At 42.8% G+C, this 21,015-nt stretch overlaps 1 protein-coding gene across 3 annotated transcripts in view; it reads left to right on the plus strand.

Moving 5' to 3' along the window:
- DISC1 (DISC1 scaffold protein) overlaps nt 1-21,015 on the plus strand; it is a 304,734-nt gene that overhangs the window by 24,677 nt on the left and 259,042 nt on the right. For all 3 annotated transcript variants that reach the window (XM_058669349.1, XM_058669348.1, XM_058669347.1), the window contains exon 2: nt 19,315-20,309. In XM_058669349.1, the coding sequence (XP_058525332.1) occupies nt 19,315-20,309 (995 nt within the window). The remainder of the gene's footprint in view (nt 1-19,314; nt 20,310-21,015) is intronic.

Consider the following 21,015-nt stretch of genomic DNA (forward strand, 5'->3'; position numbering starts at 1 on the left):
CTTGTATTTTCATGGCCATGTGTATTCAGCCGTGTTTAAAAACATAGTCAAATGAACTTGTGATCAATAAAATGACAGCTCCTGTTGGAAAAGCATTTCAAAAAAAACTTTGTAACACCTTCTAGGTGGAAGGAAGATGTGATGGTGTTCCTGATGTCCCTTTGTTTCCAGCCCATTCCTACCCTCATCTGAATGTTCCCTTTCCTGCCACTGAGGATTGTTGAAGAGGCTGGGAAGGAATTTATTTCTGTCTTCCAAGATGAGCTATATAATTTGCAAGCGTACTCACATACATCATCTCTGAATTCATAGAGGTAAAAGAAAGGCAGTCAGATACTTCCATCTGGAACTATGAAAACAAAATCTGTTTGAAAGTAGTTTCTGATAATGAAAACCTGAGAGCCTTTATACTTTGCATGCAGCTGCGGCAGGCTTTACCCGCAGCCCTGGCCTCTCCACGTGTTCTTTCCATTGCTGCTTAGGCAGATTCTGGCTATAAAGTGCAGGTTGCCTTGGTGGATATTCCAAAAAGGACACATTTATTTTTCCTTGTGATGATTGCTGGGCCCTGGAGTCACTCTATGCCTTTTGTGTAGCCTCACTCCATCACACCTCTCATTATGACCTTGCGCTAATGCCTCTGCGGTATAAATGTTTATCATTAGATTAGGGGATCTAAGCAAGAAGAAAGATTTCAGGTGTTGATTCTATGAAAACGATAGCGCGCGAATCATGTATGAGAGGGTTTCAGAAATTTCTTAGTGAATGTGTATTATGAAAAAGTTACGCACAGATTTCAAAAAATTTGCACTGAAGTAATTAGCATCTTTATTTCTGTTTTTTTTTTTTCTTTTCTTTTCCCAAGTCTGTCAGTTTCTCCGGGCGGCTTGGGGCACCTAGACGGTGCCTCTGTGCCCTTGACCTGCAGCAGAAGCCCAGAGAGGCCCCTGTGTGCACTGCACTACAAACGAGTGAGCGTGTGTTTGTCTTGTTTCTTCATCTTTTTACTTCTTAATTCCTTGCCTGTTGTGTGACAGTTTTTCCCTCATGAGAAAGATTTTCCTGGTAGCTGCATTCTGCAAAATATGTCCTATTCCTTCCTGCTCCAATTTTTTGATTGAATGATTTCCACTTTGTCATAATATATGAAGATCTTTCAAAAAATTTCTGGGAAAATAAGATTGAAGGATGAGCTTAATTAGGTGGAAAACTTTTGAAATTTATGCAGATTTTTCATATGTACATATCCATTAACATTTTGAAAACACCTCACATATACAGTCACAAGATTTTTTATAACAAAATAAGTTTATCAATCTTCAATTTTTCTATGAAATTTTTTGGTGCCATCAGATAACTGTTGCATATTACTCTCACTCCTTTTGAAGAATGTCTGGGTCTTGAAACTCACCAGTTTGAAGCAGACAGGGCAAAAGAAAGAGCCTTGTGTTAGAAACCTGGAACCCTCCCTGCGTGCTTTTCAAGATGTCAGGCTTTTTGGGCCCGGCGGCGTGGCCTGGTGGCTAAGGTCCTCGCCTTGATCCCATATGGCCGCTGGTTCTAATCCCGGCGGCTCCACTTCCTCTCTATCCTCCTCTCAGTATATCTGACTTTGTAATAAAAATAAAATACATCTTTAAAAAAAAAAAGATGTCAGGCTTTTGACCTAGAAATATCATGATGCAGCTAAGAATCCACCTACCTGCCCATATGTCCAAACCTCCAGTTGGTACTGGAATCTAGGTACATTGGGATAGGCCATCTCTTCTCTGTAACAGGGGACCAGTATTGTGGCATAGAGGGTAAAGCTTCTGCCTGCATTCCATATGAATGTTGGTTCAATTTCCAGCTGCTTCACTTCCAACCCATCTCCCTCTTCATGGCTTGGGAAAGCAGTGGAAGATGGTCTAAGTGTTTGAACCCCTACACCCTTGAGGGAAATCTAGAGGAAGCCTCTGGCTCCTGGCTTCAGCTTGACCTATCCCTGGCTTATTGTGGCTATTTGGGAAATAAACCAGCACATGGTAAAACTATCTTTTTCACCCAAACTCTGAGTTTCAAATTAAATAAATAAATAAATAAATAAATAAATAAATAAATAAATCATGTTTGTGATTTCTGTCTTCCTAATTTATAATTCTGATGCTTAAAAGAACTCTCATTAAATGCAATTGTGTTTTTATCTTTTGTGTTTTCTATTTGAATAAAGTGAAATTAGAGAGGGCCCGGCGGCGTGGCCTAGCGGCTAAAGTCTTCGCCTTGAAAGCCCCAGGATCCCATATGGGCGCCGGTTCTAATCCCGGCAGCTCCACTTCCCATCCAGCTCCCTGCTTGTGGCCTGGGAAAGCAGTTGAGGATGGCCCAATGCATTGGGACCCTGCACCCATGTGGGAGACCTGGAGGAGGTTCCAGGTTCCTGGCTTCGGATCGGCGCGCACCAGCCCGTTGCGGCTCACTTGGGGAGTGAATCATCGGACGGAAGATCTTTCTCTCTGTCTCTCCTCCTCTGTGTATATCTGGCTGTTATAAAATGAATAAATCTTTAAAAAAAAAAAGGAAGAAATTAGAGAACAGGCTTAATGCTGAAGTTGCCTGTGTCCCTTTTAGGTGATTTGGTTCATTTCCTGACTCTAACTTCTAATGCAGAAACTGGGAGACAGTGGTGCTGGCTCAGGTAACTGAGTTTTTGCCAGAAGTGTGGGAGAGCTGAATTGTCCTGCTGCCTTGCTGCAGTTCTACTCGTGCCACGTGGGCATTTAGGGTGTGAGAAAGTGACCGGGAGCTAGTCCTTCTTCCCAATCAAGTAAATAAAATAAACTCAAAATGAGTACAATTAATTTCACATGATTAACATGTCCATGAAGGCTCTTAGGGTGTGTAATTGCTCACAAATACCTACTATTGGTCTTCAGAAGCTTTTCTGCATTCTTTTCTGTGCTTATTGTTTTGCAATTCATTGTATTTCAATGTGTGGAAATGACAGCTTTCCTTTTTCTTTCTGCCATAGGGAAAAATATTTGTTTTTGCTGTGTTGACCTATTCTGCTTCTTTTTCAGACTCCTCAGTGTTCACCACAGCAATTTACCAGTCACATCTCCACATTCCTTTGGCATAATAAGTGAATTTAAGCCCCTTTACTCTCCAGTTACCTCGTTTATTTCCAAATAAGCTGTGCACAAAGGCAGCTCTATTTCCACAGAGAGGGCTAACTCAAATTTTGAAGCCCATTCTAAAGAAATGCAGACTTACCTAATTTTTTTTGGCTATTAAAGACCTTTTTAGAAAAAGAAATAGACCTTTGGATGTTGCTGGAGGAAATAGCCTAAAAACGAAAAAGATACATGAAGATGAAGGGGAAAATGGGTTATGAAGATTGAGAGTAAGTGCCATGGTGCGTTTTTCTCTCAACTGCTCCCCTAAGGAAAATGAGAAGAGTTTTAAAGATATATTTGTAGGGTGTGCGCTTGTAGAAGGTTTCTGTAACTGAAGGAAAATACAGATCTATTAAATCTTCAAGAGTCTAATTTTTAAAAAATTGCTTACAGGCCATCTGATATTTTCCTGACAGTTTGGAAACCTCAGGGTCTTGTTGTATGTCTTGATATTGGCCATTTATTTTTGTCTTTCCCATGTTTTACCTTCTTTGGAAGTTAAGACAACAAAAATAAGCAAAAGCCCCTCAAAACTAAGTCTGGAGAAAACGGTTGGATTTCCTTAACTGATCAATAGATTTTCTTCAACCAAAGAGGAAAAAGGGAAACAACGAATGGCTTCTTCTTTTAGATTCCAAGGTGTTATCAGAATTTTAAGATAACAGCTTGAACAGCAACAGAGGCAGGCCAAGCCAAACCAGGAGCAAGGAACTGTGTCCAGGTCTCTTACATGGGTAGCAGGTGCCCAAGCACCTGCGCCATCTTGTGCTGCCTTTCCTGGCACATTAGTAGGAAGCTGGATGAAAGCAGGTCAGCTAGGACTGGAACTCACATTCAGATATGGATGTGGGCTTTGCAAACGGAGGCTTAACTTACTGCACCGCAATGCCCAACTCTATTTTTCTTTCCTGTTGTGGAGTTGACTGTAGAGATAGGTTTGTGTGGGTGGGTTCCATGGAGTGAGTCATGTCCTGGTTTGCTGACTAGAGGGTACCTGCGAGGGGGTCTCTCTCTGTCTCTGTGCCTGGGGACACCTTCACCTGATTTTCGTAGGCTGTGATATCGAACAGTGACTCACTGCTGTGCTCTGGATTCTTTTGTCAGAGAAGAGCTGTAGTACCTCTGGCTCAGTGCCTCCTCTGGCAAATGGCCTTGATCTGAGAGTTTTTGCAACAGGTATCTGAGAGCCATGACTAGTAAGAACACTGGCATTTCATTTTAAAAATTTAAAATTTATAAAAAAAATGCCACTTTGGGTATAAAAGCTTTCCAGAGGAGTTTAGTGGAGATATTTAATTGCGTTTACATAGTGCCAAACATAATGACAGGACCAAAGCATGCTTCAGATATTTAAACACTGAAACATTCCTGGAGATTTCTACTGAATGGAAAATTGTACTACTTTGTTCAAGATGATTCCATACTGAAGAGGCATTATGAAAGCCAGGAGAAGCAAAGTTTCTGTATGATTACGGGACACTGTTTGCATGTAAATGAGTACTTGAAAATAGGCTGCTCTCAAAACACCCTAAGTATTCCTCACTCTGTAAGCTCTTGATTTATTTAAATTAACTATTCACAAATAATGCAAAGGTTAACTCCAGGCAGTCCAACTCTTGCCTAGTTACCGTCAACTTCAAATGCTAACGATATTTGAGTTACTCTCACCAAATTGAGCTTCCGATATGGAGACAGAGCCTCTTAAACCATGAAAGCTGTGTCTAGTGCCTCAGTAGGAAGTGAACCGTGGGCTGTTTTATAAAAGAAAAACCCTCAAGCAAAGACAAAAGACAATTTTATTTTATCTTCAATGTCTTCCTGTATCATAGCCCCCATTAAGTTATAACACACACCCTGCATCCATTTATGCACGCTGTGCATAAAACAGATCTTTCTAACATGTGATAGCATAAGGTGCAGATCATTGTAACCTGAGTCACATAACACTGATTTCTGTCTTATTCCAGAGTATCAAGTTACATCTCTGATGGGGGGAGGGTCCTAAATTTCCCCTCATTTTCTAAAAGACCATAAAGCAGGACATTTGCAATATAGTAATTATATCACTTTTAAGACCAAGCACTGGGCCTGGTGGCGTGGTCTAGTGGCTAAGGTCCTCGCCTTGAATGTACTTGGATCCCATATGGTTGCCGGTTCTAATCCCAGCAGCTCCACTTCCTTTCTATCTCTCCTCCTTTCTGTATATCTGACTTTGTAATAAAAAAAAAAAATCTTAAAAAAAAAGAAAGTTCACTATTTAAAAAAAAAAAAAAGACCAAGCACTTAACGTGACACAAGCCTTTGATGTAGGATTAAATTCTGAGTATTATAAAATTTTAGTACGAAGCAGGGACTTGCTGGAAAGATGATCCAGTCTCTGGGGCACTACTATGTGTGAAATGCTGACACTTTGTGATCAGTTTTTAATAAACACATTTCAAAGTTGCCATGCAAAATGGAACATTTGGAAAGCCACAGAAATAAGCTCATGCATAAAATATGGCATTAAAAAAGTAACTATGGATTTTCCAGATGGATTAAGAAGAAATAAAGCTATCTTTTGTTTGGAAGGATGCAAAATCTTGCAGTTCTTTGTTGCAAAAAATAAGGACAGAAACTTAAGTTGTTTAATCGTTTGAAATGATAGCTACAGCGAGGGCTCCTTCTGGCTCATCCATATTTTATTAGGGCAGCAGTTAAAAGATTCATTAGCGACACCCATCTGTGGTTAGCAGCACCCTGGAGGGGAGTTCAGATGGTGATCACATTTTGAATAGCACTTTATGCAAAGAAAAGACAATCATTTATGAGAATTAATAGTATAGTGGAGAGAGGCTGCTCACTCAGTGCATTTCAGAGCATAGCCATGTATGTAGTTTATGAATCTGTTGCTGCTGAATTCCTCAGCCACCTGCTTCAAGTACGGGAAACTGTAGATAGAAAAAAGGAAAAAAAAATGGACCATGGAAAATTGAATCAGAGAGTTTGGGAATGTGTTGGTTGATAGAGAACACAGGTTATGGTACACAACAATCATATTGCACTTCTCATCTAACTCTCTCTTTCCCACCGTGTGTGTGTGTGTGTGTGTGTGTAGACTCTAGGGGTTTCATCAGTGTAGAAAAAGGCTCATGGTCAGTGTTGAAGCTACAGTGTTGACCTTTGCTGTGAACTCTGCCACTATGGCAGTTATATGGAGGTATCTTTGTTTTAAGGGGATATTCTTTTCGTTATTCATGAAGTGAAAGCAGCACTAGGGCCTGACACGATGGCTCAGTGGCTAAATCCTTGCCTTGCATGTGCTGGGATCCCTTGTGGGCACCAGTTCATGTCCCAGTCACTCCAGTTTCCATCCAGCTCCCTGCTTATGGCCTGGGAAAGCAGTTGAGGACCGCTCAAAGCATTGGAACCCTGCACACACGTGGGAGACCTGGAAGAGGCTCCTGGCTCCTGGCTTCACATCAGCTCAGGTCTGGCCATTGTGGCCACTTGGGGAGTCAACCAGTGGGTGGAAGGTTTTTTTCTCTGTCTCTCCTTCCCTCTGTAAAATCTGCCTTTCAAATAAAAATTAACAAATCTCTTAACAAAAAAAGCAGCATTAGCTATTGAATGGTAGTGTAGGGGAAGAAAGACCTTCATTCTACTCTCCCAGGCTTTATAGCTGAGTCTACAAAATAATAACTGAACAAGTCGGATCAACAAGAGAAAGGTGTGTTCATTTATTAATTTGAAATACTATTTGCAGAGGTACATCTCAGTAGGAAAAAGTGAATAACCACAGAAATAGTGAGAGTTGAGATTTAAATATCACAGATGGGAGTAGCACTTGCTTGTGACGCAGTCTGAGTGATAAGGCTTACTCCTCCTTGGGTTTTGAAACCCTCAAGTGGGGATGGGTGACAACCTAGCTCCTTTGGGAGCACCTGCCTTTGGCAAGGTGGAAGGAGTTAGGGGAAGCCTCCTTGGATTTAATGTTCTTCAAGTGCCTTCAGCTCGAACTATTTTGAGGTGACATATTGTGGTTTTCCTGGCGTTGCATATAGCAATTGAAATCTCCATAGTATCTGTCTGGCCAGCAGTTCTGTCAGGTGAAATCTCTTTTTACAGATGTGATGCTGGAAGCAGCAGACATTTCAGTCACCCTGACATGTTCACTCAGTAGTAGTGGAGCTAAATTTTAAACACTGTCTCTCGATTCTGTGCCCTTTATTACTACAAAGTACAGTTCATGAATTCTGTAATGTGTACATTTTAAAAAGCTATCTTTTGGGATAATTACAGTTTTGTATAAATTTGCAAAAATAGTACAGAATTCCCCTCACCCAATTTTCTCTGCTGCTAATATCTTATGTAATCATAGCACTTGCTCAGGTGCAACAGTTAGCAATGGAAACTACCACTGTGATATAGCTGACTAAGTCTCTCCCTGGGACTCTAGCATCACAGATGGATGTTGGTTAAAGTCCTCTCTGCTCCACTTTCAGTCCAGCCTACTGCTAATGTGCCAGAGAAAGCAGATGAAGAGGGCCCAAGGGGCCTCTGTAGCCACATGGTAGACCAAGATGAAGTTCCAGGCTCCTGGCTTCGATCTGGGTCAGCCGCAGCCAGTGAGGCCATTTCGAGGTATGAACTAGTAGATGGAAGATTCTCTCTCTGTTCTCCCTCTTTGTGTGACTCTGCCTTTTAAACAAACAAAAAATCTTAAAGTTAGCACTGGCATAATGAACTAAACTGTAGCTTTTATTTGGAATTCACCAGTTTTTTCCTATTAATAATCCTTTCCCATTTAGGATCTATCTGCTGCACGTTGTATGCATGGTTGTTGATCATTCAACACAATACGGAAATGAATATAAAAATTTCATTAGAGCCAGCTCTGCTCAACACAGATCAAGGATGTATGTAGTGCATGCAGTTGAGGCCTGGTAAGCCTTATTTGAGGTAGAACACTTCGGAAAAATGGATGGAGATAAATTTTAAATGATTTATCCACTTGTAGCCATTAATCATTGAGCTGGTTACTCTGTTTACTTTAAGAAATAAAAAAAAGTTTGTAGAGGAATAAAACTAATAGAAACAACCTTTGCTGTGTTAGGAGTTTAAGATGAATTTGATCTAGAGTATAGTAGGATTTTAAGAAAAATGAGTGATAACACTTAAAATATTCACATTGTTCACATCTGGGAAGTGTTGCATATAGACTGAAATAACGTGATACAACCCAGAACCAACACTTCCTGAAATCATAAACCTTTGCTAGTTTCTGGTCCCTTCTGGGATCTCTCTTTTCCAGGTGGGATCATCCTTTTTGTCATCACCACTCACATGCTGTGTGATTTCATCTCTCTTCTCTCGAGCACAGAGCCCTGGCTCACAGTCGCTTCTGTTTCCCCATCCTTGGGGCACGTCCCACTCCTACTCTGCAGCCACCCGTCCTTAAATGCTAGCTGCTCCTTGTGTTCCAAACCGACCTATTGTCAGCTAAAAGCTGGCTGCACTTCATTGCTGCCATCCTCTCTCCATGTCCTTGTACTTGCTCTCTTTTTCTTGATAATGAAAAACATACTCTTCTTTTTGCCTTATCCTCTGTAAGTTGTTTCCTGCCTTTAACACTACGACTGCTAGTAAACACACTGGCACAGCCTCACTGCTTCAGAGGCTTGCATCCCACAACTGAGTTTCTAGTTAACGTCCCAGATACACCACTACCAATCTGGCTTTCTGATAATGTGATCCTGGGGTGCTACCCATGTGCAAGACTGATCTGGAGTTTGAGTCTCATTTTTGTCTCGTTCACACAGCTGTTATAAGCATTTGAGTCGAAACCAAAGAATGGGGATGTTATGTCTGTCTCTTTCTCCCTAATGAATAATTAAATATTCTGAAAATTGTGAAATAGTTGGTTGTTATAAAAATGTGAAAATATAATCATGCAATTATGAGTATATATAGATTTTACACATACTAGTTGAGGAAAATACAATTAACGCCTGTAAAACAACTGGTTTTTTTTGTCTTAAGAAATGGCATGTTACCCTCAAATTGGTATATAATTGCACACATTTTTCTCTGTGCTATTTGAGAATACTATAATAAACACCTGTGCAAATATCAGCCAGCTTACGAAAATGGAACATTACCTTAGAGGTCCCTTAAAGAGTGCCCCCTTCCATTCAATTATAAAAATGATTGGTGTTGAAATGATGGTGATTCTGCTTTTCATAGTGTTTAACATATATCTATCCCCTGAGTTCCGGGCAGAGCAATCTTCATAGTTTCATTGACTTGGGGCTGGTACTATAGCTCATTAAATCACAATTCAGTGTGCCATCCATTGCTTCCAGGGGAAGGCAGTTATAAGGAAAGATGTCTATGCTCTGGGGATCAAAGCTCTAGCTTTGGGCTATCAGGAGGCTGATGGGCAAACAGAGGCAGAGCTCACAGAATTCTGGGTGACACTTGGCAGGGTCAAGACACTAACCAGCATGCAAGAGAACTTGGTCCGGGGGTAAACTGTGGGGGAATTGTGGGCCCAATCCTGTGGAAATACAAGTCCCAAAGGTTAGCTCATGAGTTGAGCGATGGGCTAAGCTAGGAGTGACCATGGCACCTGCCATCACTTACGGGTAAAGGAACCGGTGGCATTCTGGGTAGGTCAAGGCAGCACCACCCAAAGCTGCATTCTAAAATAGGATGTGAGGTGGGCCAAGCTGCAACTGGAAGGGGGCAGACTGGGCAAGGCTAAGCAAACCTCAACTCACAAAAAAGAAATCAGGATGGAGCACATGTCATTCCGACCCCAACTGGTCTTCATGAGGCAGGAATACTACAGCACAGTATCGAAGGGAAAGGCTGAGACAGGTGAGGGCTAAGCTAACTGGGTCAGAGTACCCACTGACACGTGCGCAATCTAGGGCTGGGAATAGACTCGGCTGGGGAGCTGTGAGAGTATACCCTTGCTGGGTTGGGATTCCCACGGGAGGGTGCGGGGCCTGGAGTGGGGACTGCGTTCCGGTCTGGATATGGCTACAATCTCCCTCCGCACAAATGTGGACTGGGGCTGGGTGCACCAAGCTGAGCTAGACGCCAGCACCATCTGGCGCTCTGGAGAACCTAGGAAGATGTACAACGCACTAGGCTAGGTCTCTGCCCCTACTGAGCCATGTGTGAACAGTGTCTGAGTATGGACAAGCCTTGGCCGGGGTGAAACAGCTAACACCAAGAACTGGAATGTATTGAAGGCCAACAATCAGGGCTGACCCATGGAACCACCAGTATGCGCAAGATCTGGCATAGGGAGAGGTTCTGAAGGAGGAGCTTGGGAAACTCCTCCGTGGGAACACAGTCCCTACAGGTGAGCGCAAGAACCATGATATGGAGCAACCCAGACCAGGCCAGAGGAAGATACCCACCATCATACATATGGCATAGGTGGGGGGCAGACCAGACTGAACCCGTTCACATCAACTGCTGGTGAATCTGAGCACCAGAACAGAGTGTGGGTCAGGCCAGTTTCGGTCGCAACACATACCAGTGCATTTTAAGGAATGCTAAGGTGAGGTGAGCTGTACCATATGTGATTGCAGTGGCCAACCAGCAAGTGAGAGAACTGGGGGGAGAGGCAAAGCTGGCAGGGGAATGTGGGCTCCTGTGCTGGATTACCACTCCCATTGGAGAGCAAGGGTTGGGATGGGGGTAGACCAGACCAGGCAGGGCAACAACGTCTGTGGGCCTCATGTGAGTTAGATTGGGGAAGGGCCAGATTGGGCTGACTGTTCTGACTGGTACAAGCAAAACCTAGAGTGGATGAGGGTTGGTTGGACTTTGCTGCAGCACCAGCTGGCAGAGGGTGGCACTGGGGGCCAATTCTGTTAAGTTAAATCCCAGAACAACCTGGAGAATACATAATCTGGTTGGAGTGGTCTAGTAGGGAGATAGTGGGCACCTCCCTCATGGGTAACCACTCTCACCGGAGAGCATGAAAATCAGGACAGGCAAGGGTGGCTAGACAGAAAGGCACCCTCCAGTATGTGTGTGGGCTGGAAAGTAGGGCATGTTGGATTGAAGTAGGCTTCAATGCCCAATTGACATGTACGAGAGCTAAGTGGGAAGTGGGAGAGACTGAACAAGCCTGTGGTACACACTGGCATGCATGTGAACCAGGGTAGGGGGCAGGCCTGGTGGGGGTTATGGGGAGTTGCCCCAACTAGGCTGCAGCTCCCATTGGTTTGCGTGAGGCCCAAGTATGAAGTGGGTAAGATCAAGCTGGGCTACAACCCATTGGTTCCAGTGGAAGACAGGGCTGGAAACAGAACTGACCTAGCAATTGTAGCAACCAGCATGTGCATAAGCTAATTGGGGCGATGACTGTGCCGGACTCTGTACTGGCAAACTCACACAAAAATCAGGTTTGGGATCATCTCAGATAAAGTTTCTTTGGAGATCCCTCCAACTGAACTGCTGATCTCAATACCCCAACTATGAAGAGACTATGACAGCCAGTGGATTCTGAATAGGTTTCATCACGATTGGAATGGCGAGATTGGCAGCAAAACTGCTTAAGCAGGACCCTTGGAGTGTGCCTCGCATTGGGGATCTGGGATGGGTGGGAGGCTTGGTGGGGCTTTTCCCTTGGTTTCTCCCCTGACCCCAGACACAGGGAAAAAAATGATATTAGTGTAGAAACAATGGTATTACCCACTTTCACCCTGTAGCCCTTGACCCTTTGTACCCTAATTAACTAAGTAAGATTATTTAAAAAAATAAATTAATTAATCAATTAAAGAAAGAATTCTGGGTGACCATCTGACCTGCTGGCATCTGAATCTGTCCAGGCAGCTTTCAAGATTACTGAAATCCTTGATCAGTGTGAAACAGCTGTGCCTACCAAAAACAGCCAGTGGATACTCAGACTTAGGAAGACAATCCACATTGCAGAGGGATGGACAACGCAGATAGTCTGCAAGATTCACTGAAAATTACTGACCTGCTGGGCAAGCAAGGTTGAAAGGAAGGATTTTGAAGGAAAAAACTGCTTCAGTTTTACAAGTCCTTCTTTCTTTTTCCATGTATGTATCTGTCTCCATCATATATATATATATATATATATATATATATGCTATATAAAAATATGTAGCACATATGTATGTGTGTAAGTGTATATATATATATATATATACATAGAAATACTCACCTACATTTGTACACACACACTATCCTTCATGCACATGGATGGTGCTATTGAAATATGCCTTCATTTTTTACTTTTCAAAAAAAGATTTATTTATTTGAAAGGCAGAATTATGTAGAGGGAGAAAAAGAGGGAGAGGTAGAGAGAGAACTGTTTCATCCACTGGTTCATCCCTCAAATTGCCACAGTGGCCAGAGGTGGGCTGATCAACGCCAGGATCTAGGATCTTGATGCAAACACTTGGACCAGCTTCTGCTGCTTTCCTGGGCACATTAATAAGGAGCTGGATTGAAAATGGAGGAGCCAGGACTTGCAACAGTGCCCATATGGCATGCCAGCGCTGCAGGGAGACCCTGGCACCTGACTTTGGCCAAGGGCAAGCTGCTGTGATAATTTAGGAAACGGACAAGAATATTGGAGCTATTTCTGTCCTTCTTGCAAAAGAAAAAAAAAAGGAAGTGAAGGGGGAGGGAGGGAGAAAAGAGAAAAAGGAAGGAAGAACAGTAGGCAGGCAGGAGGAAGGCAAAATAAAAAGCCTAGGAAAATAGGAAAGTAAATTTTAAACTGGTATGTTCCATAATGTCATAAATTATGGATTCTCAAAATAAAGATGAGTTAGATTATAACCTTAGATTCTCTGATAGACATTTCTGAGGATAAAGAAGAGAAGAAAATGATAGTTCTGTTTTTTCCTCAGTTCCTGAAGCTTCTGTTACTTTTTCTGATGTTGCATGAGTATATATGTATGTATGTGTATGCATTTGCAAATATGGGCAATGATTTGTAGATTTGCTATGCTGTGTCTAGTATTCCTATGCTGTGTGATTAACAGGAGAACTGTGGGATCAAGTCTCTTCTAGACCTCAATCTTCTTTGGTACTTCTGGACTCAGAGTAACCAGCAAACATGTTTGCACCAGGGCTAACTTATGTCACTTATTTTTCCAAAATGCAATATGAACTTTTCATAGCTGGCATCATGTATACCAGCATTATTTGGGCAGGGGAATTTTAAGGATCCCAGGAAGTTTATAGAAAGGTATTCTATAAAGTTCTCTGAAAAACTAAATTGAAAGTAAGTTTATTTGTGTACTTTTTTTTTTTTTGGAAACTCATGCATAGTGTTTTCATCATACATATTTTCTGTGAGGTTTTTAGAGACATTTTGTATGCATGAGTTTCAAAAATTTTTGGGATCCATCGAATTTATTTTTTTTCCGTGTTGCTGCTAACAAGTTTTTTTTTTATTGATTATTTTGCATTATGTTACAGTTTCATAGGCTCTGGGAATCCCTCCACCCCTCCCCATGCCCTTCCTCTATGGTGGATTCCTCCACTTTATTGCAGTATTACATTTCAAATTTAATCAAGATTCTTTCTTTGCAAACATATACCAGTCATAGAGTCCAGCAACTTATTGTCCAGATGAATTGAACAGTTTCTTGGGGAGACCATTTCTGGTCTGAAGGTAGAGCCGGCAGAATATCATCCCAGTCAGTTAAGAGCCCCAACATAACATCAACGGCAATTTACAACATTATGGAATTGACATGGTTTTGAGTAACCAGTATGTTAAAAAAAAGAAAAAAAAAGAAAGAAAAAAGAAAAAAGAAAAAAAAAAGAATGCAAGTTCTTAACCAATTCTATTATTAGCTCATTGACATTTCAATTTTAGTTTATATGCAGGACCGGCTGCTATACACCTTAAAATGGCTATAGGGTACTATTCAGCTGTCTCGCGTCTATTTTCATTTTAGTATTTAGCCGTTTGTTGTGTTGAAGTCTAATTTTGCTGAACTTGGCAGATTTTAGGATAATCTAGACTGGCTTATAACTTTAACAAGACATTTGTCTGAACTTATTTTTTAATTATTTTTCCATGAACTTTGTGAAGCACTCTTGATTATTACATCAGCCCTCAAATTTTATCCACTAAAGAAAATAATGATTTTGTTAACAAATATGAGAAATGAGTGATACAAGCACTGTGAACGGAGTTATCAGGAAAAGGCACCTGATAAGGGGCAGTATCAAAAATGGAGAAGTGGGAAAAGTTGGGATAGATGAAAGGAGAATACTGGAAGCAAGGCAGCCCGGATGCCTGCCGCCTTCCTGGTTAATGCTGGCTTCCCCTCATGTCTCCCCTAAGGTAGGTGAGCCCATGTGTGCAGACACCCTATTGGGGTTGTATTTAGAGGCTTTTTGACATCTGCGTCTGTTCTAAACTAATGTCTGTCACTTGCTTTCAGTCTCATTAAGACTGATGAAGATGGAGATAGGGGTCCTGTACAGCAGCCAGCAACTGGTTTATGCTAGGAGAGGCAGGAAGGTGTTTGGCCTTTCCTCCAAAGAACCAGTCTCTTTGTCTCTTTGTCTCTATTCTCTCTCTCCATCCCTTCATCCCTCCATTTCTTCTTTCTTTCTGTCCCTCTCCTCTTCCTTGTTCTTTTTTCTCTCCTCTCTCTTCTCTCTTTTTCTCTCCTCTCTTCTCCCTTTTTCTCCATTCTCCCCCCTCTGTCATCTCACAGGAGGCTGTAAGGAGTGAGAAAGGTTGAGCTGGCCTCCGGTTCTCTGCACCGCTTTCCTGAGCCAGAGAGCAGAATGAAACCATCTTTGTGTGTCACAGAGGGCAGAGTGCACAGCTGGTTTTCCAGCCACCCTTTAAAATCTGCTTCCATATCTGGGTTTGCTGGTGATTTTCCCAACTCTCCTTCCTGTCCCCTGAAACGTGGATGGAGCTGACTGCAGGCACCTAAGTTCTTTGTTAGCTTCAGGGTGTGATTTTGGACAGATTTAAGAAGCAACAATTCAGGCAGAATATACAAGAGTACTTGAAACATGTATGGAAAAAGGAATTGCAAGATAAATTTATTTTGGTGCAAAGATTTTTTAAATCTGTGTATTTATTTTCTTAATATGCATTTTAATGAACTTTTTGAAAATTTTGCATATATATGGGTTTCATTTTTTTTCCCTCTAAAACAAACTTACCTTCAGTTCTAGTTTCCATGAACTTCTGAAGTAATCATTGTGTTCTGGTCCCAGGGAATATTATGTTTCCTCAAAAAATGAAAATAGGAAAGAAGAGATAAACAGCGAAAAGTGGGTTGGGTCTGGGATCTGGAAGTCTTCCTAGAGGTTTCAGATCTGCCTTACGTGAGTTTCGTCTAATCCTTCCGGCTCATTCTGGAAGTATGTGCCAGATCCAGCTTTGGCAGTGCCTCTGTTCTGCCCTCTGCCTCTCTCATACTCCTGTGGGGTAGGATTCTTAGTGTGTGTCAGTCCCTGTCTTTTTCTGGGGTCTTCTGAGGCTCATAGACAAGATAGGGGTTGCTTGGGCTGTTGGAGAGGGAGTGAAGGCTACATATACCAAGCTCACATTTCGTCAACACTGTTCTCCTCTCTTGTCTTCTACGCTTGTTGCTTCAATGGCTTAAGCTCCCTCGAAACTTTAAAAAATTAAAATGAGTAGAAAAAACTTATTGTTGCTTGCTCAAACCCTACAGGATTATTGATTGCAATGAGGATCTGGAACATGGCCTAAAGCTTTTTAGGACCCATGGTTATATGATTTCAGAGAAGGCTTCTCAGACCCAAGTGTCCTCAGGCACTTGACAATCAATGAAACAAATTATTTTCCTCCTAGTTTTGTTTTTTCTAACTTCAGAATGGTTCTTTGGGATAAAAAAGTAATTAAAACTCTTAATGGGCTAAAAGGCAATATAGATTTCACTGGATTCATTTCTCAAGGTATGTTGAGTTGTTTTCCTTGGTAATTGAAGTCTGAATTAAAAATTTGTTCTTTGTTCTTTTGGGAATCTTCATTCTTCAGAGACAGTGTCCTGCCAGTTCTACCAGGAGTGTGAGCATAAGCCCTTTGGCTGAACTTTATGCCTACCCTCATTCAGCCCCATGCTGAATGTTTTTCCAGGCTACTGGGGGCTTGGAAAGCACAGTGATAATAATGGGTAAGGTTGAGGTCCCACTGGGAGAGTGCCTAGTGACCCAACTGGGTTTCTAAGGTTCCTTCCAGACATTGGCATCACATCCCTTTCCACAGGCTCTCACTTGGCATGATGTTTGTCCTGAAGGAAGAAGGAAAAAAAAATGTTTTGTCTCCTAGTATATTGAGCTATCACTCTAACTGATGTACTTGGAGACCAGGTGAACAGGCCTTTGTCTAAATATCGCAGTTCTGGGGTACATCAAAGTTTTTTTTGAACTTTAGTTTTGTTTATGAAGTGAGAATGGTACCAACCTCTTCTGGATGTAAAGTGAACCACCTTCCTCTTTTCACTCTCTTTTTTACAACCCTCTATAGTTCTAGTTTCTATTCCTTCCTTGTCTATAAGCTCCCAAAATTCTCTGTATCTTTGAGAAGAATTAGCCATCCTGGGGATCTTGATGCTAGGCAAGGGCAAGTCATAGGTGAGCATGTCTTGGACTCTACTGTCCTCAAATCCTCAAGGTCTAGAAGAGACTGTTCTAAGGTCATTGTGCTAGTTTCTCCAGGGAATACTGAAGTCACCTTCTCCAGGGGCTGGCATCTGCAGGACTGTGGGATTCCACAATCCCTAGAGACTTCTACTTAATGTAGAAAGATCTCAGGATTGAATATGTTCTGGGAGGTAGAGCAGAATGTATGGACCTGAAGCCAGATTTTGTGCTTCATATTCCAGGCTATGGGAGAGCTCTAGCCACATCTAATGCTGCCTGACTTTACATTCGTATATGCTGTTTTGTTTGAACTGTGATGAGGCAGGGCCCACTGTATAAGCTGGCAAAGTTAGAAGATCATGTCCTAAAGGAGGAGGCTTGTATCCCAATCCTGGAGACTCCCAGATCCTCACCTAGGACTGTCAGTACGGGCACCAAGGGCTATATCCCAACTGCCAAGGAGAACGCTGGGAATTGGACTGCCCTCGTAGGCCAAAAACTCTGAGGTCATCCACTCCATTTCGGAACTCCCACATGGGATGGAAGATGCCCAGATCCTTCCTCACAGAATCTAATGTCATTGGAACAATAGCCGGGAGCCCTGAGTGGTCCTCAGAAACAGAAGAACAGTAAACTTCCTTCAGGACTCTTGAGAGGAGCTTTCTCTGGTCCTTACTTAGTTCCAATGTTGGATCCCCACCCTCTCTTGCAATGACTATCAGGGTCGCACCGGAGCTCCCCCGCAAAAAATTAAAATTAGATTAGATAGAGACCAACAAGGAAAGCATAGAACCGGACAGAAAATGGTCAGCGTGGACTCACATATGCCTTACCAGGTAGGACACAAAGATAAGTTACTCCTCACTAAGGTATTGAAGATTTCTCTGCACTCCCCTCCTAAAAAACTGTTTTGCGTCTCAATTGTTAACATATATCTTGTTAGAGTTATAAGCCAGTTTGGACTATCCTAAAATTCGCCAAGTTCAGTAAAAATTACGCTTCAATACTATAAACTGCTAAATACCAAAATGAAAATAGACACGAGACAGCTGAATAGTACCCTATAGCCATTTTAAGGTGTATAGCAGCCGGTTGTGTATAAACTAAAATTGAAATGTCAATGAAGTAGTCACAGGATGTGGTTAAGAACTTGCATTTTCTAACATATTGGTCACTCAATACCATGTCAATTAACTCCATAATGTTGTATATGGTTGTTGAAGTTATGTTGTGGCTTTTCATTGGAGGGGATGATATGCTGCCAGCTCTAGTTTCAGACCAGAGATGGTCTCCCAAGGAAATGGTTTAAATTATCTGGACAATGAGAGGCTGGACTCTATGCATGGTTCATGCTCGCAATGAAGGAATCATGCCTGGATATGAATTGTACTACTGCAACAATGTGGAGGAATCCACCATGGGGGGAGGGCACAGAGAGGGGTTAGGGGAATCCCAGAGCCTATGAAACTGTGTCATAAAAAGAAATTAAAAAAAAAAGAATATCAAGTCCTGGTAATTTGGTGTCATAGGATTTCTAAGGAGGTAGCTTCTTTGAATTCAGTTACTTTAAAAGGAAAGTGATAACTCCCTTGTGCGGTTGAGTCATGGTTTTGGTAGAGAGAAAAGAAATTAATGTAGACTGAAGCACAATATGAGTAGCAATGCAATGGAAAAATGGTAGTTAATATTTTTATTACATTTAGTATATGTGTGAGACATTGTTCTAAGCTGTAAATATAGCTCATTTAATTTGATGCTCATCATTACAGGGACAGGTGCTTTTACGCCTTCTCCATCTTGCTGATAATGAAAATGATGCCCACGCAGGTTCAGTGACTCATAACAAGGTTACCCAGCCAGCAAGAGTGCAGTCAGGGTTTGGAGCAGATGATGAGTTGTCAGTATTTCTAATTTTTCCTATGCTTGAAGTACAGCTAAGAGGAGGAACCTACTCTGTGGTTTGGGGAACACCTCAAGGAGTTCTCCTGTAATCCACCATGGGAAATGAAATGAGAGGAGTGCTTTGTGCTATATTCAGCTTACTCATTGTCTACAACAGTAGATCCAGCATGTAAGGACATGGGTAACCTAGGTAATAAAGATGCACATGCTGTTCAATGCACAGTTAGAATAAATGATCCAGTCTCATTTTGTGGCATGGTCTTGCATTTTGGTTTCAAATAATTTACTTCGTGTAGAATGCAAAGTGGAGTGAGTGCTGCTGTGCCAAAACAGACTCACAGAGAAGATGCTTCAGAGCTCAGGGTTTGCCAAGGTTGTGCTTCCCATGTTTGTGCTGGCATTTGTACTGCAGTGCCAGCTGCTCTGATAAACGGAAGGGCTAAGTGATTTTTACACATTCAAGGAAAATACTTCCAGATGATTGGCATAATTTTCATACCTGGTTGGCCCAGAGGACATAAAGCTAGCATCCATCTTTGACAGGTGCACCAGGAGATGGCTTCTACATCTAAGGGTGTTCTCCAAGTGCAGTTGCAACAGAGTTCGTGATGCTGTTTTCTTTTTAAATTCCCAGACAACCGGGATTGCTCACTGCCTGCAGCATCTTTTCGGAGGCGGCGGCTGGCACGGAGGCCAGGCTACATGAGAAGCACAGCTGGGCCTGGGATCGAGTTTCTCTCTCCGGCAGTGGGCTCGCAGTACTGTGTCCTGGGAGGGGAAGGCAACCAGGGGTTCCACAATTTAGAGTCCAGTGCTGAAACCTGTGGCCACTGGCAAGGCCCTAAGGTAGGAACTTCTGTACCCAAGAGCACAGAAGATCCTCCTGTGATATCCTGTTTAGGCTTGACTCGGATCTCTGTGAGAGGATCCTCACCATGCTCAGAAATTCAGCTCCAAGCTGGCACCAGACTGCCCGACAGGCTAACTGGGCCATGTGGCCCTGCAGACACTGGATGTTGGCAAGAATTTTCATCCATGGACTGTACTGAGACCCTAGGCCCTAGCCAGGATGCAGCCTGTGGGAAAGGTACAAGGGAACCCCAGGCTGCGAGCTCTTTGACACCATCAGCAGTGAGCAGGAATAGCTGCAGCCTGCGAAACAACCTGCAAGCTCCTGCAGCCCCTCCTGGTCCTCAGGATGTCTTTGCCTCCAGCTTTAGTTTCATTCGGCAATCTCTTGGCTCTGCTGGGGAACGTGGAGAAGCAGAGGGCTGTCTGCCATTCAGAGAGCCTGAGTCCTCTCATCAAAGCCCCCAGGAGATGGAAACCAAAGCCTCCAGCTTGGACACACCTCATGAGTACTCTCCATGTCTCTCTCAGCCCTTCGACCTTCCAGTTCCTGGGGGCTCTGCAGTCCAGGCAGTAGAGAGCAGCTCTCGCCCAGAACATGTGATATTTTCTTCAATGGACAAAGACCATGATTGCTCGTGTTTGCCAGCTTCCTTGATGGCTGACTGTCATGGTGAAGGACACAGTGGCTCAGTGAATGCCCTCCAGTGGACTGCACTGCTCAGCAAATGGGAACCTGCTTTGCAAGACTGCTTGTCAAGCAATCAGAGGAAGCTGGAGGTTGGTATATCCCCTACCACTACTGTCATGTTATTAGTGCTGAGAAGAGGGCAGGAAAGGAGAGTGCTGAGCTGGGCAAACTTTCCCTGAAGGCTGCGGCCTCCCCCTTTCGTGGTTGGCCATGCAAACATTGCTGCTCTCCTCTTCTGCCTGTCCTCTTTCAGTATGAGCACAAATCTGCTCTCCATTGCATCTCCTCTGCTACTCTGGTGCTCATATTTGCTTTCCACGTCTCTATCCTGGGCCCAGGTAGGATGCGTTTCACTCATCACAATTGTGCTTTGACACAGGCAACCTGGGGCAGAGGAGGTCAAGATGTCTTAGGTTTGTCAGGGGTTGAGAAACGTGAAAGTGGAGACATCATGCCTTGGTCTTCTTTTGTGTGTACTCTATTCATCCCATGCCACCCTGTTGCAGAGGAAGCTGCCTTGCAAAGTATCAGGGACACTCTGGTTGTTCAACTTCTTTGACCCTCCACTGCCGTATTTAGAGATAAAAACACCTTATACGATGGCTTGATGTTACAGATAAGACTTGAAGCATTTCGGAATTTAAGATAAGCTGGACACAAATCAATCTTAGCATCCTGATATCACATTCCATCCAAGCAACTGAGATAAGGTGGACAAGCAGGGGTGGGAAGGGTTGTTCTACTCCAGGCAGAAAATAATTTAGGTAGAAATAATCTGTGGTTGACTGTTTGGCC

This window comes from Ochotona princeps, chromosome 10 (genome assembly GCF_030435755.1).
Source record: "Ochotona princeps isolate mOchPri1 chromosome 10, mOchPri1.hap1, whole genome shotgun sequence".
Classification (NCBI taxonomy): domain Eukaryota; kingdom Metazoa; phylum Chordata; class Mammalia; order Lagomorpha; family Ochotonidae; genus Ochotona; species Ochotona princeps.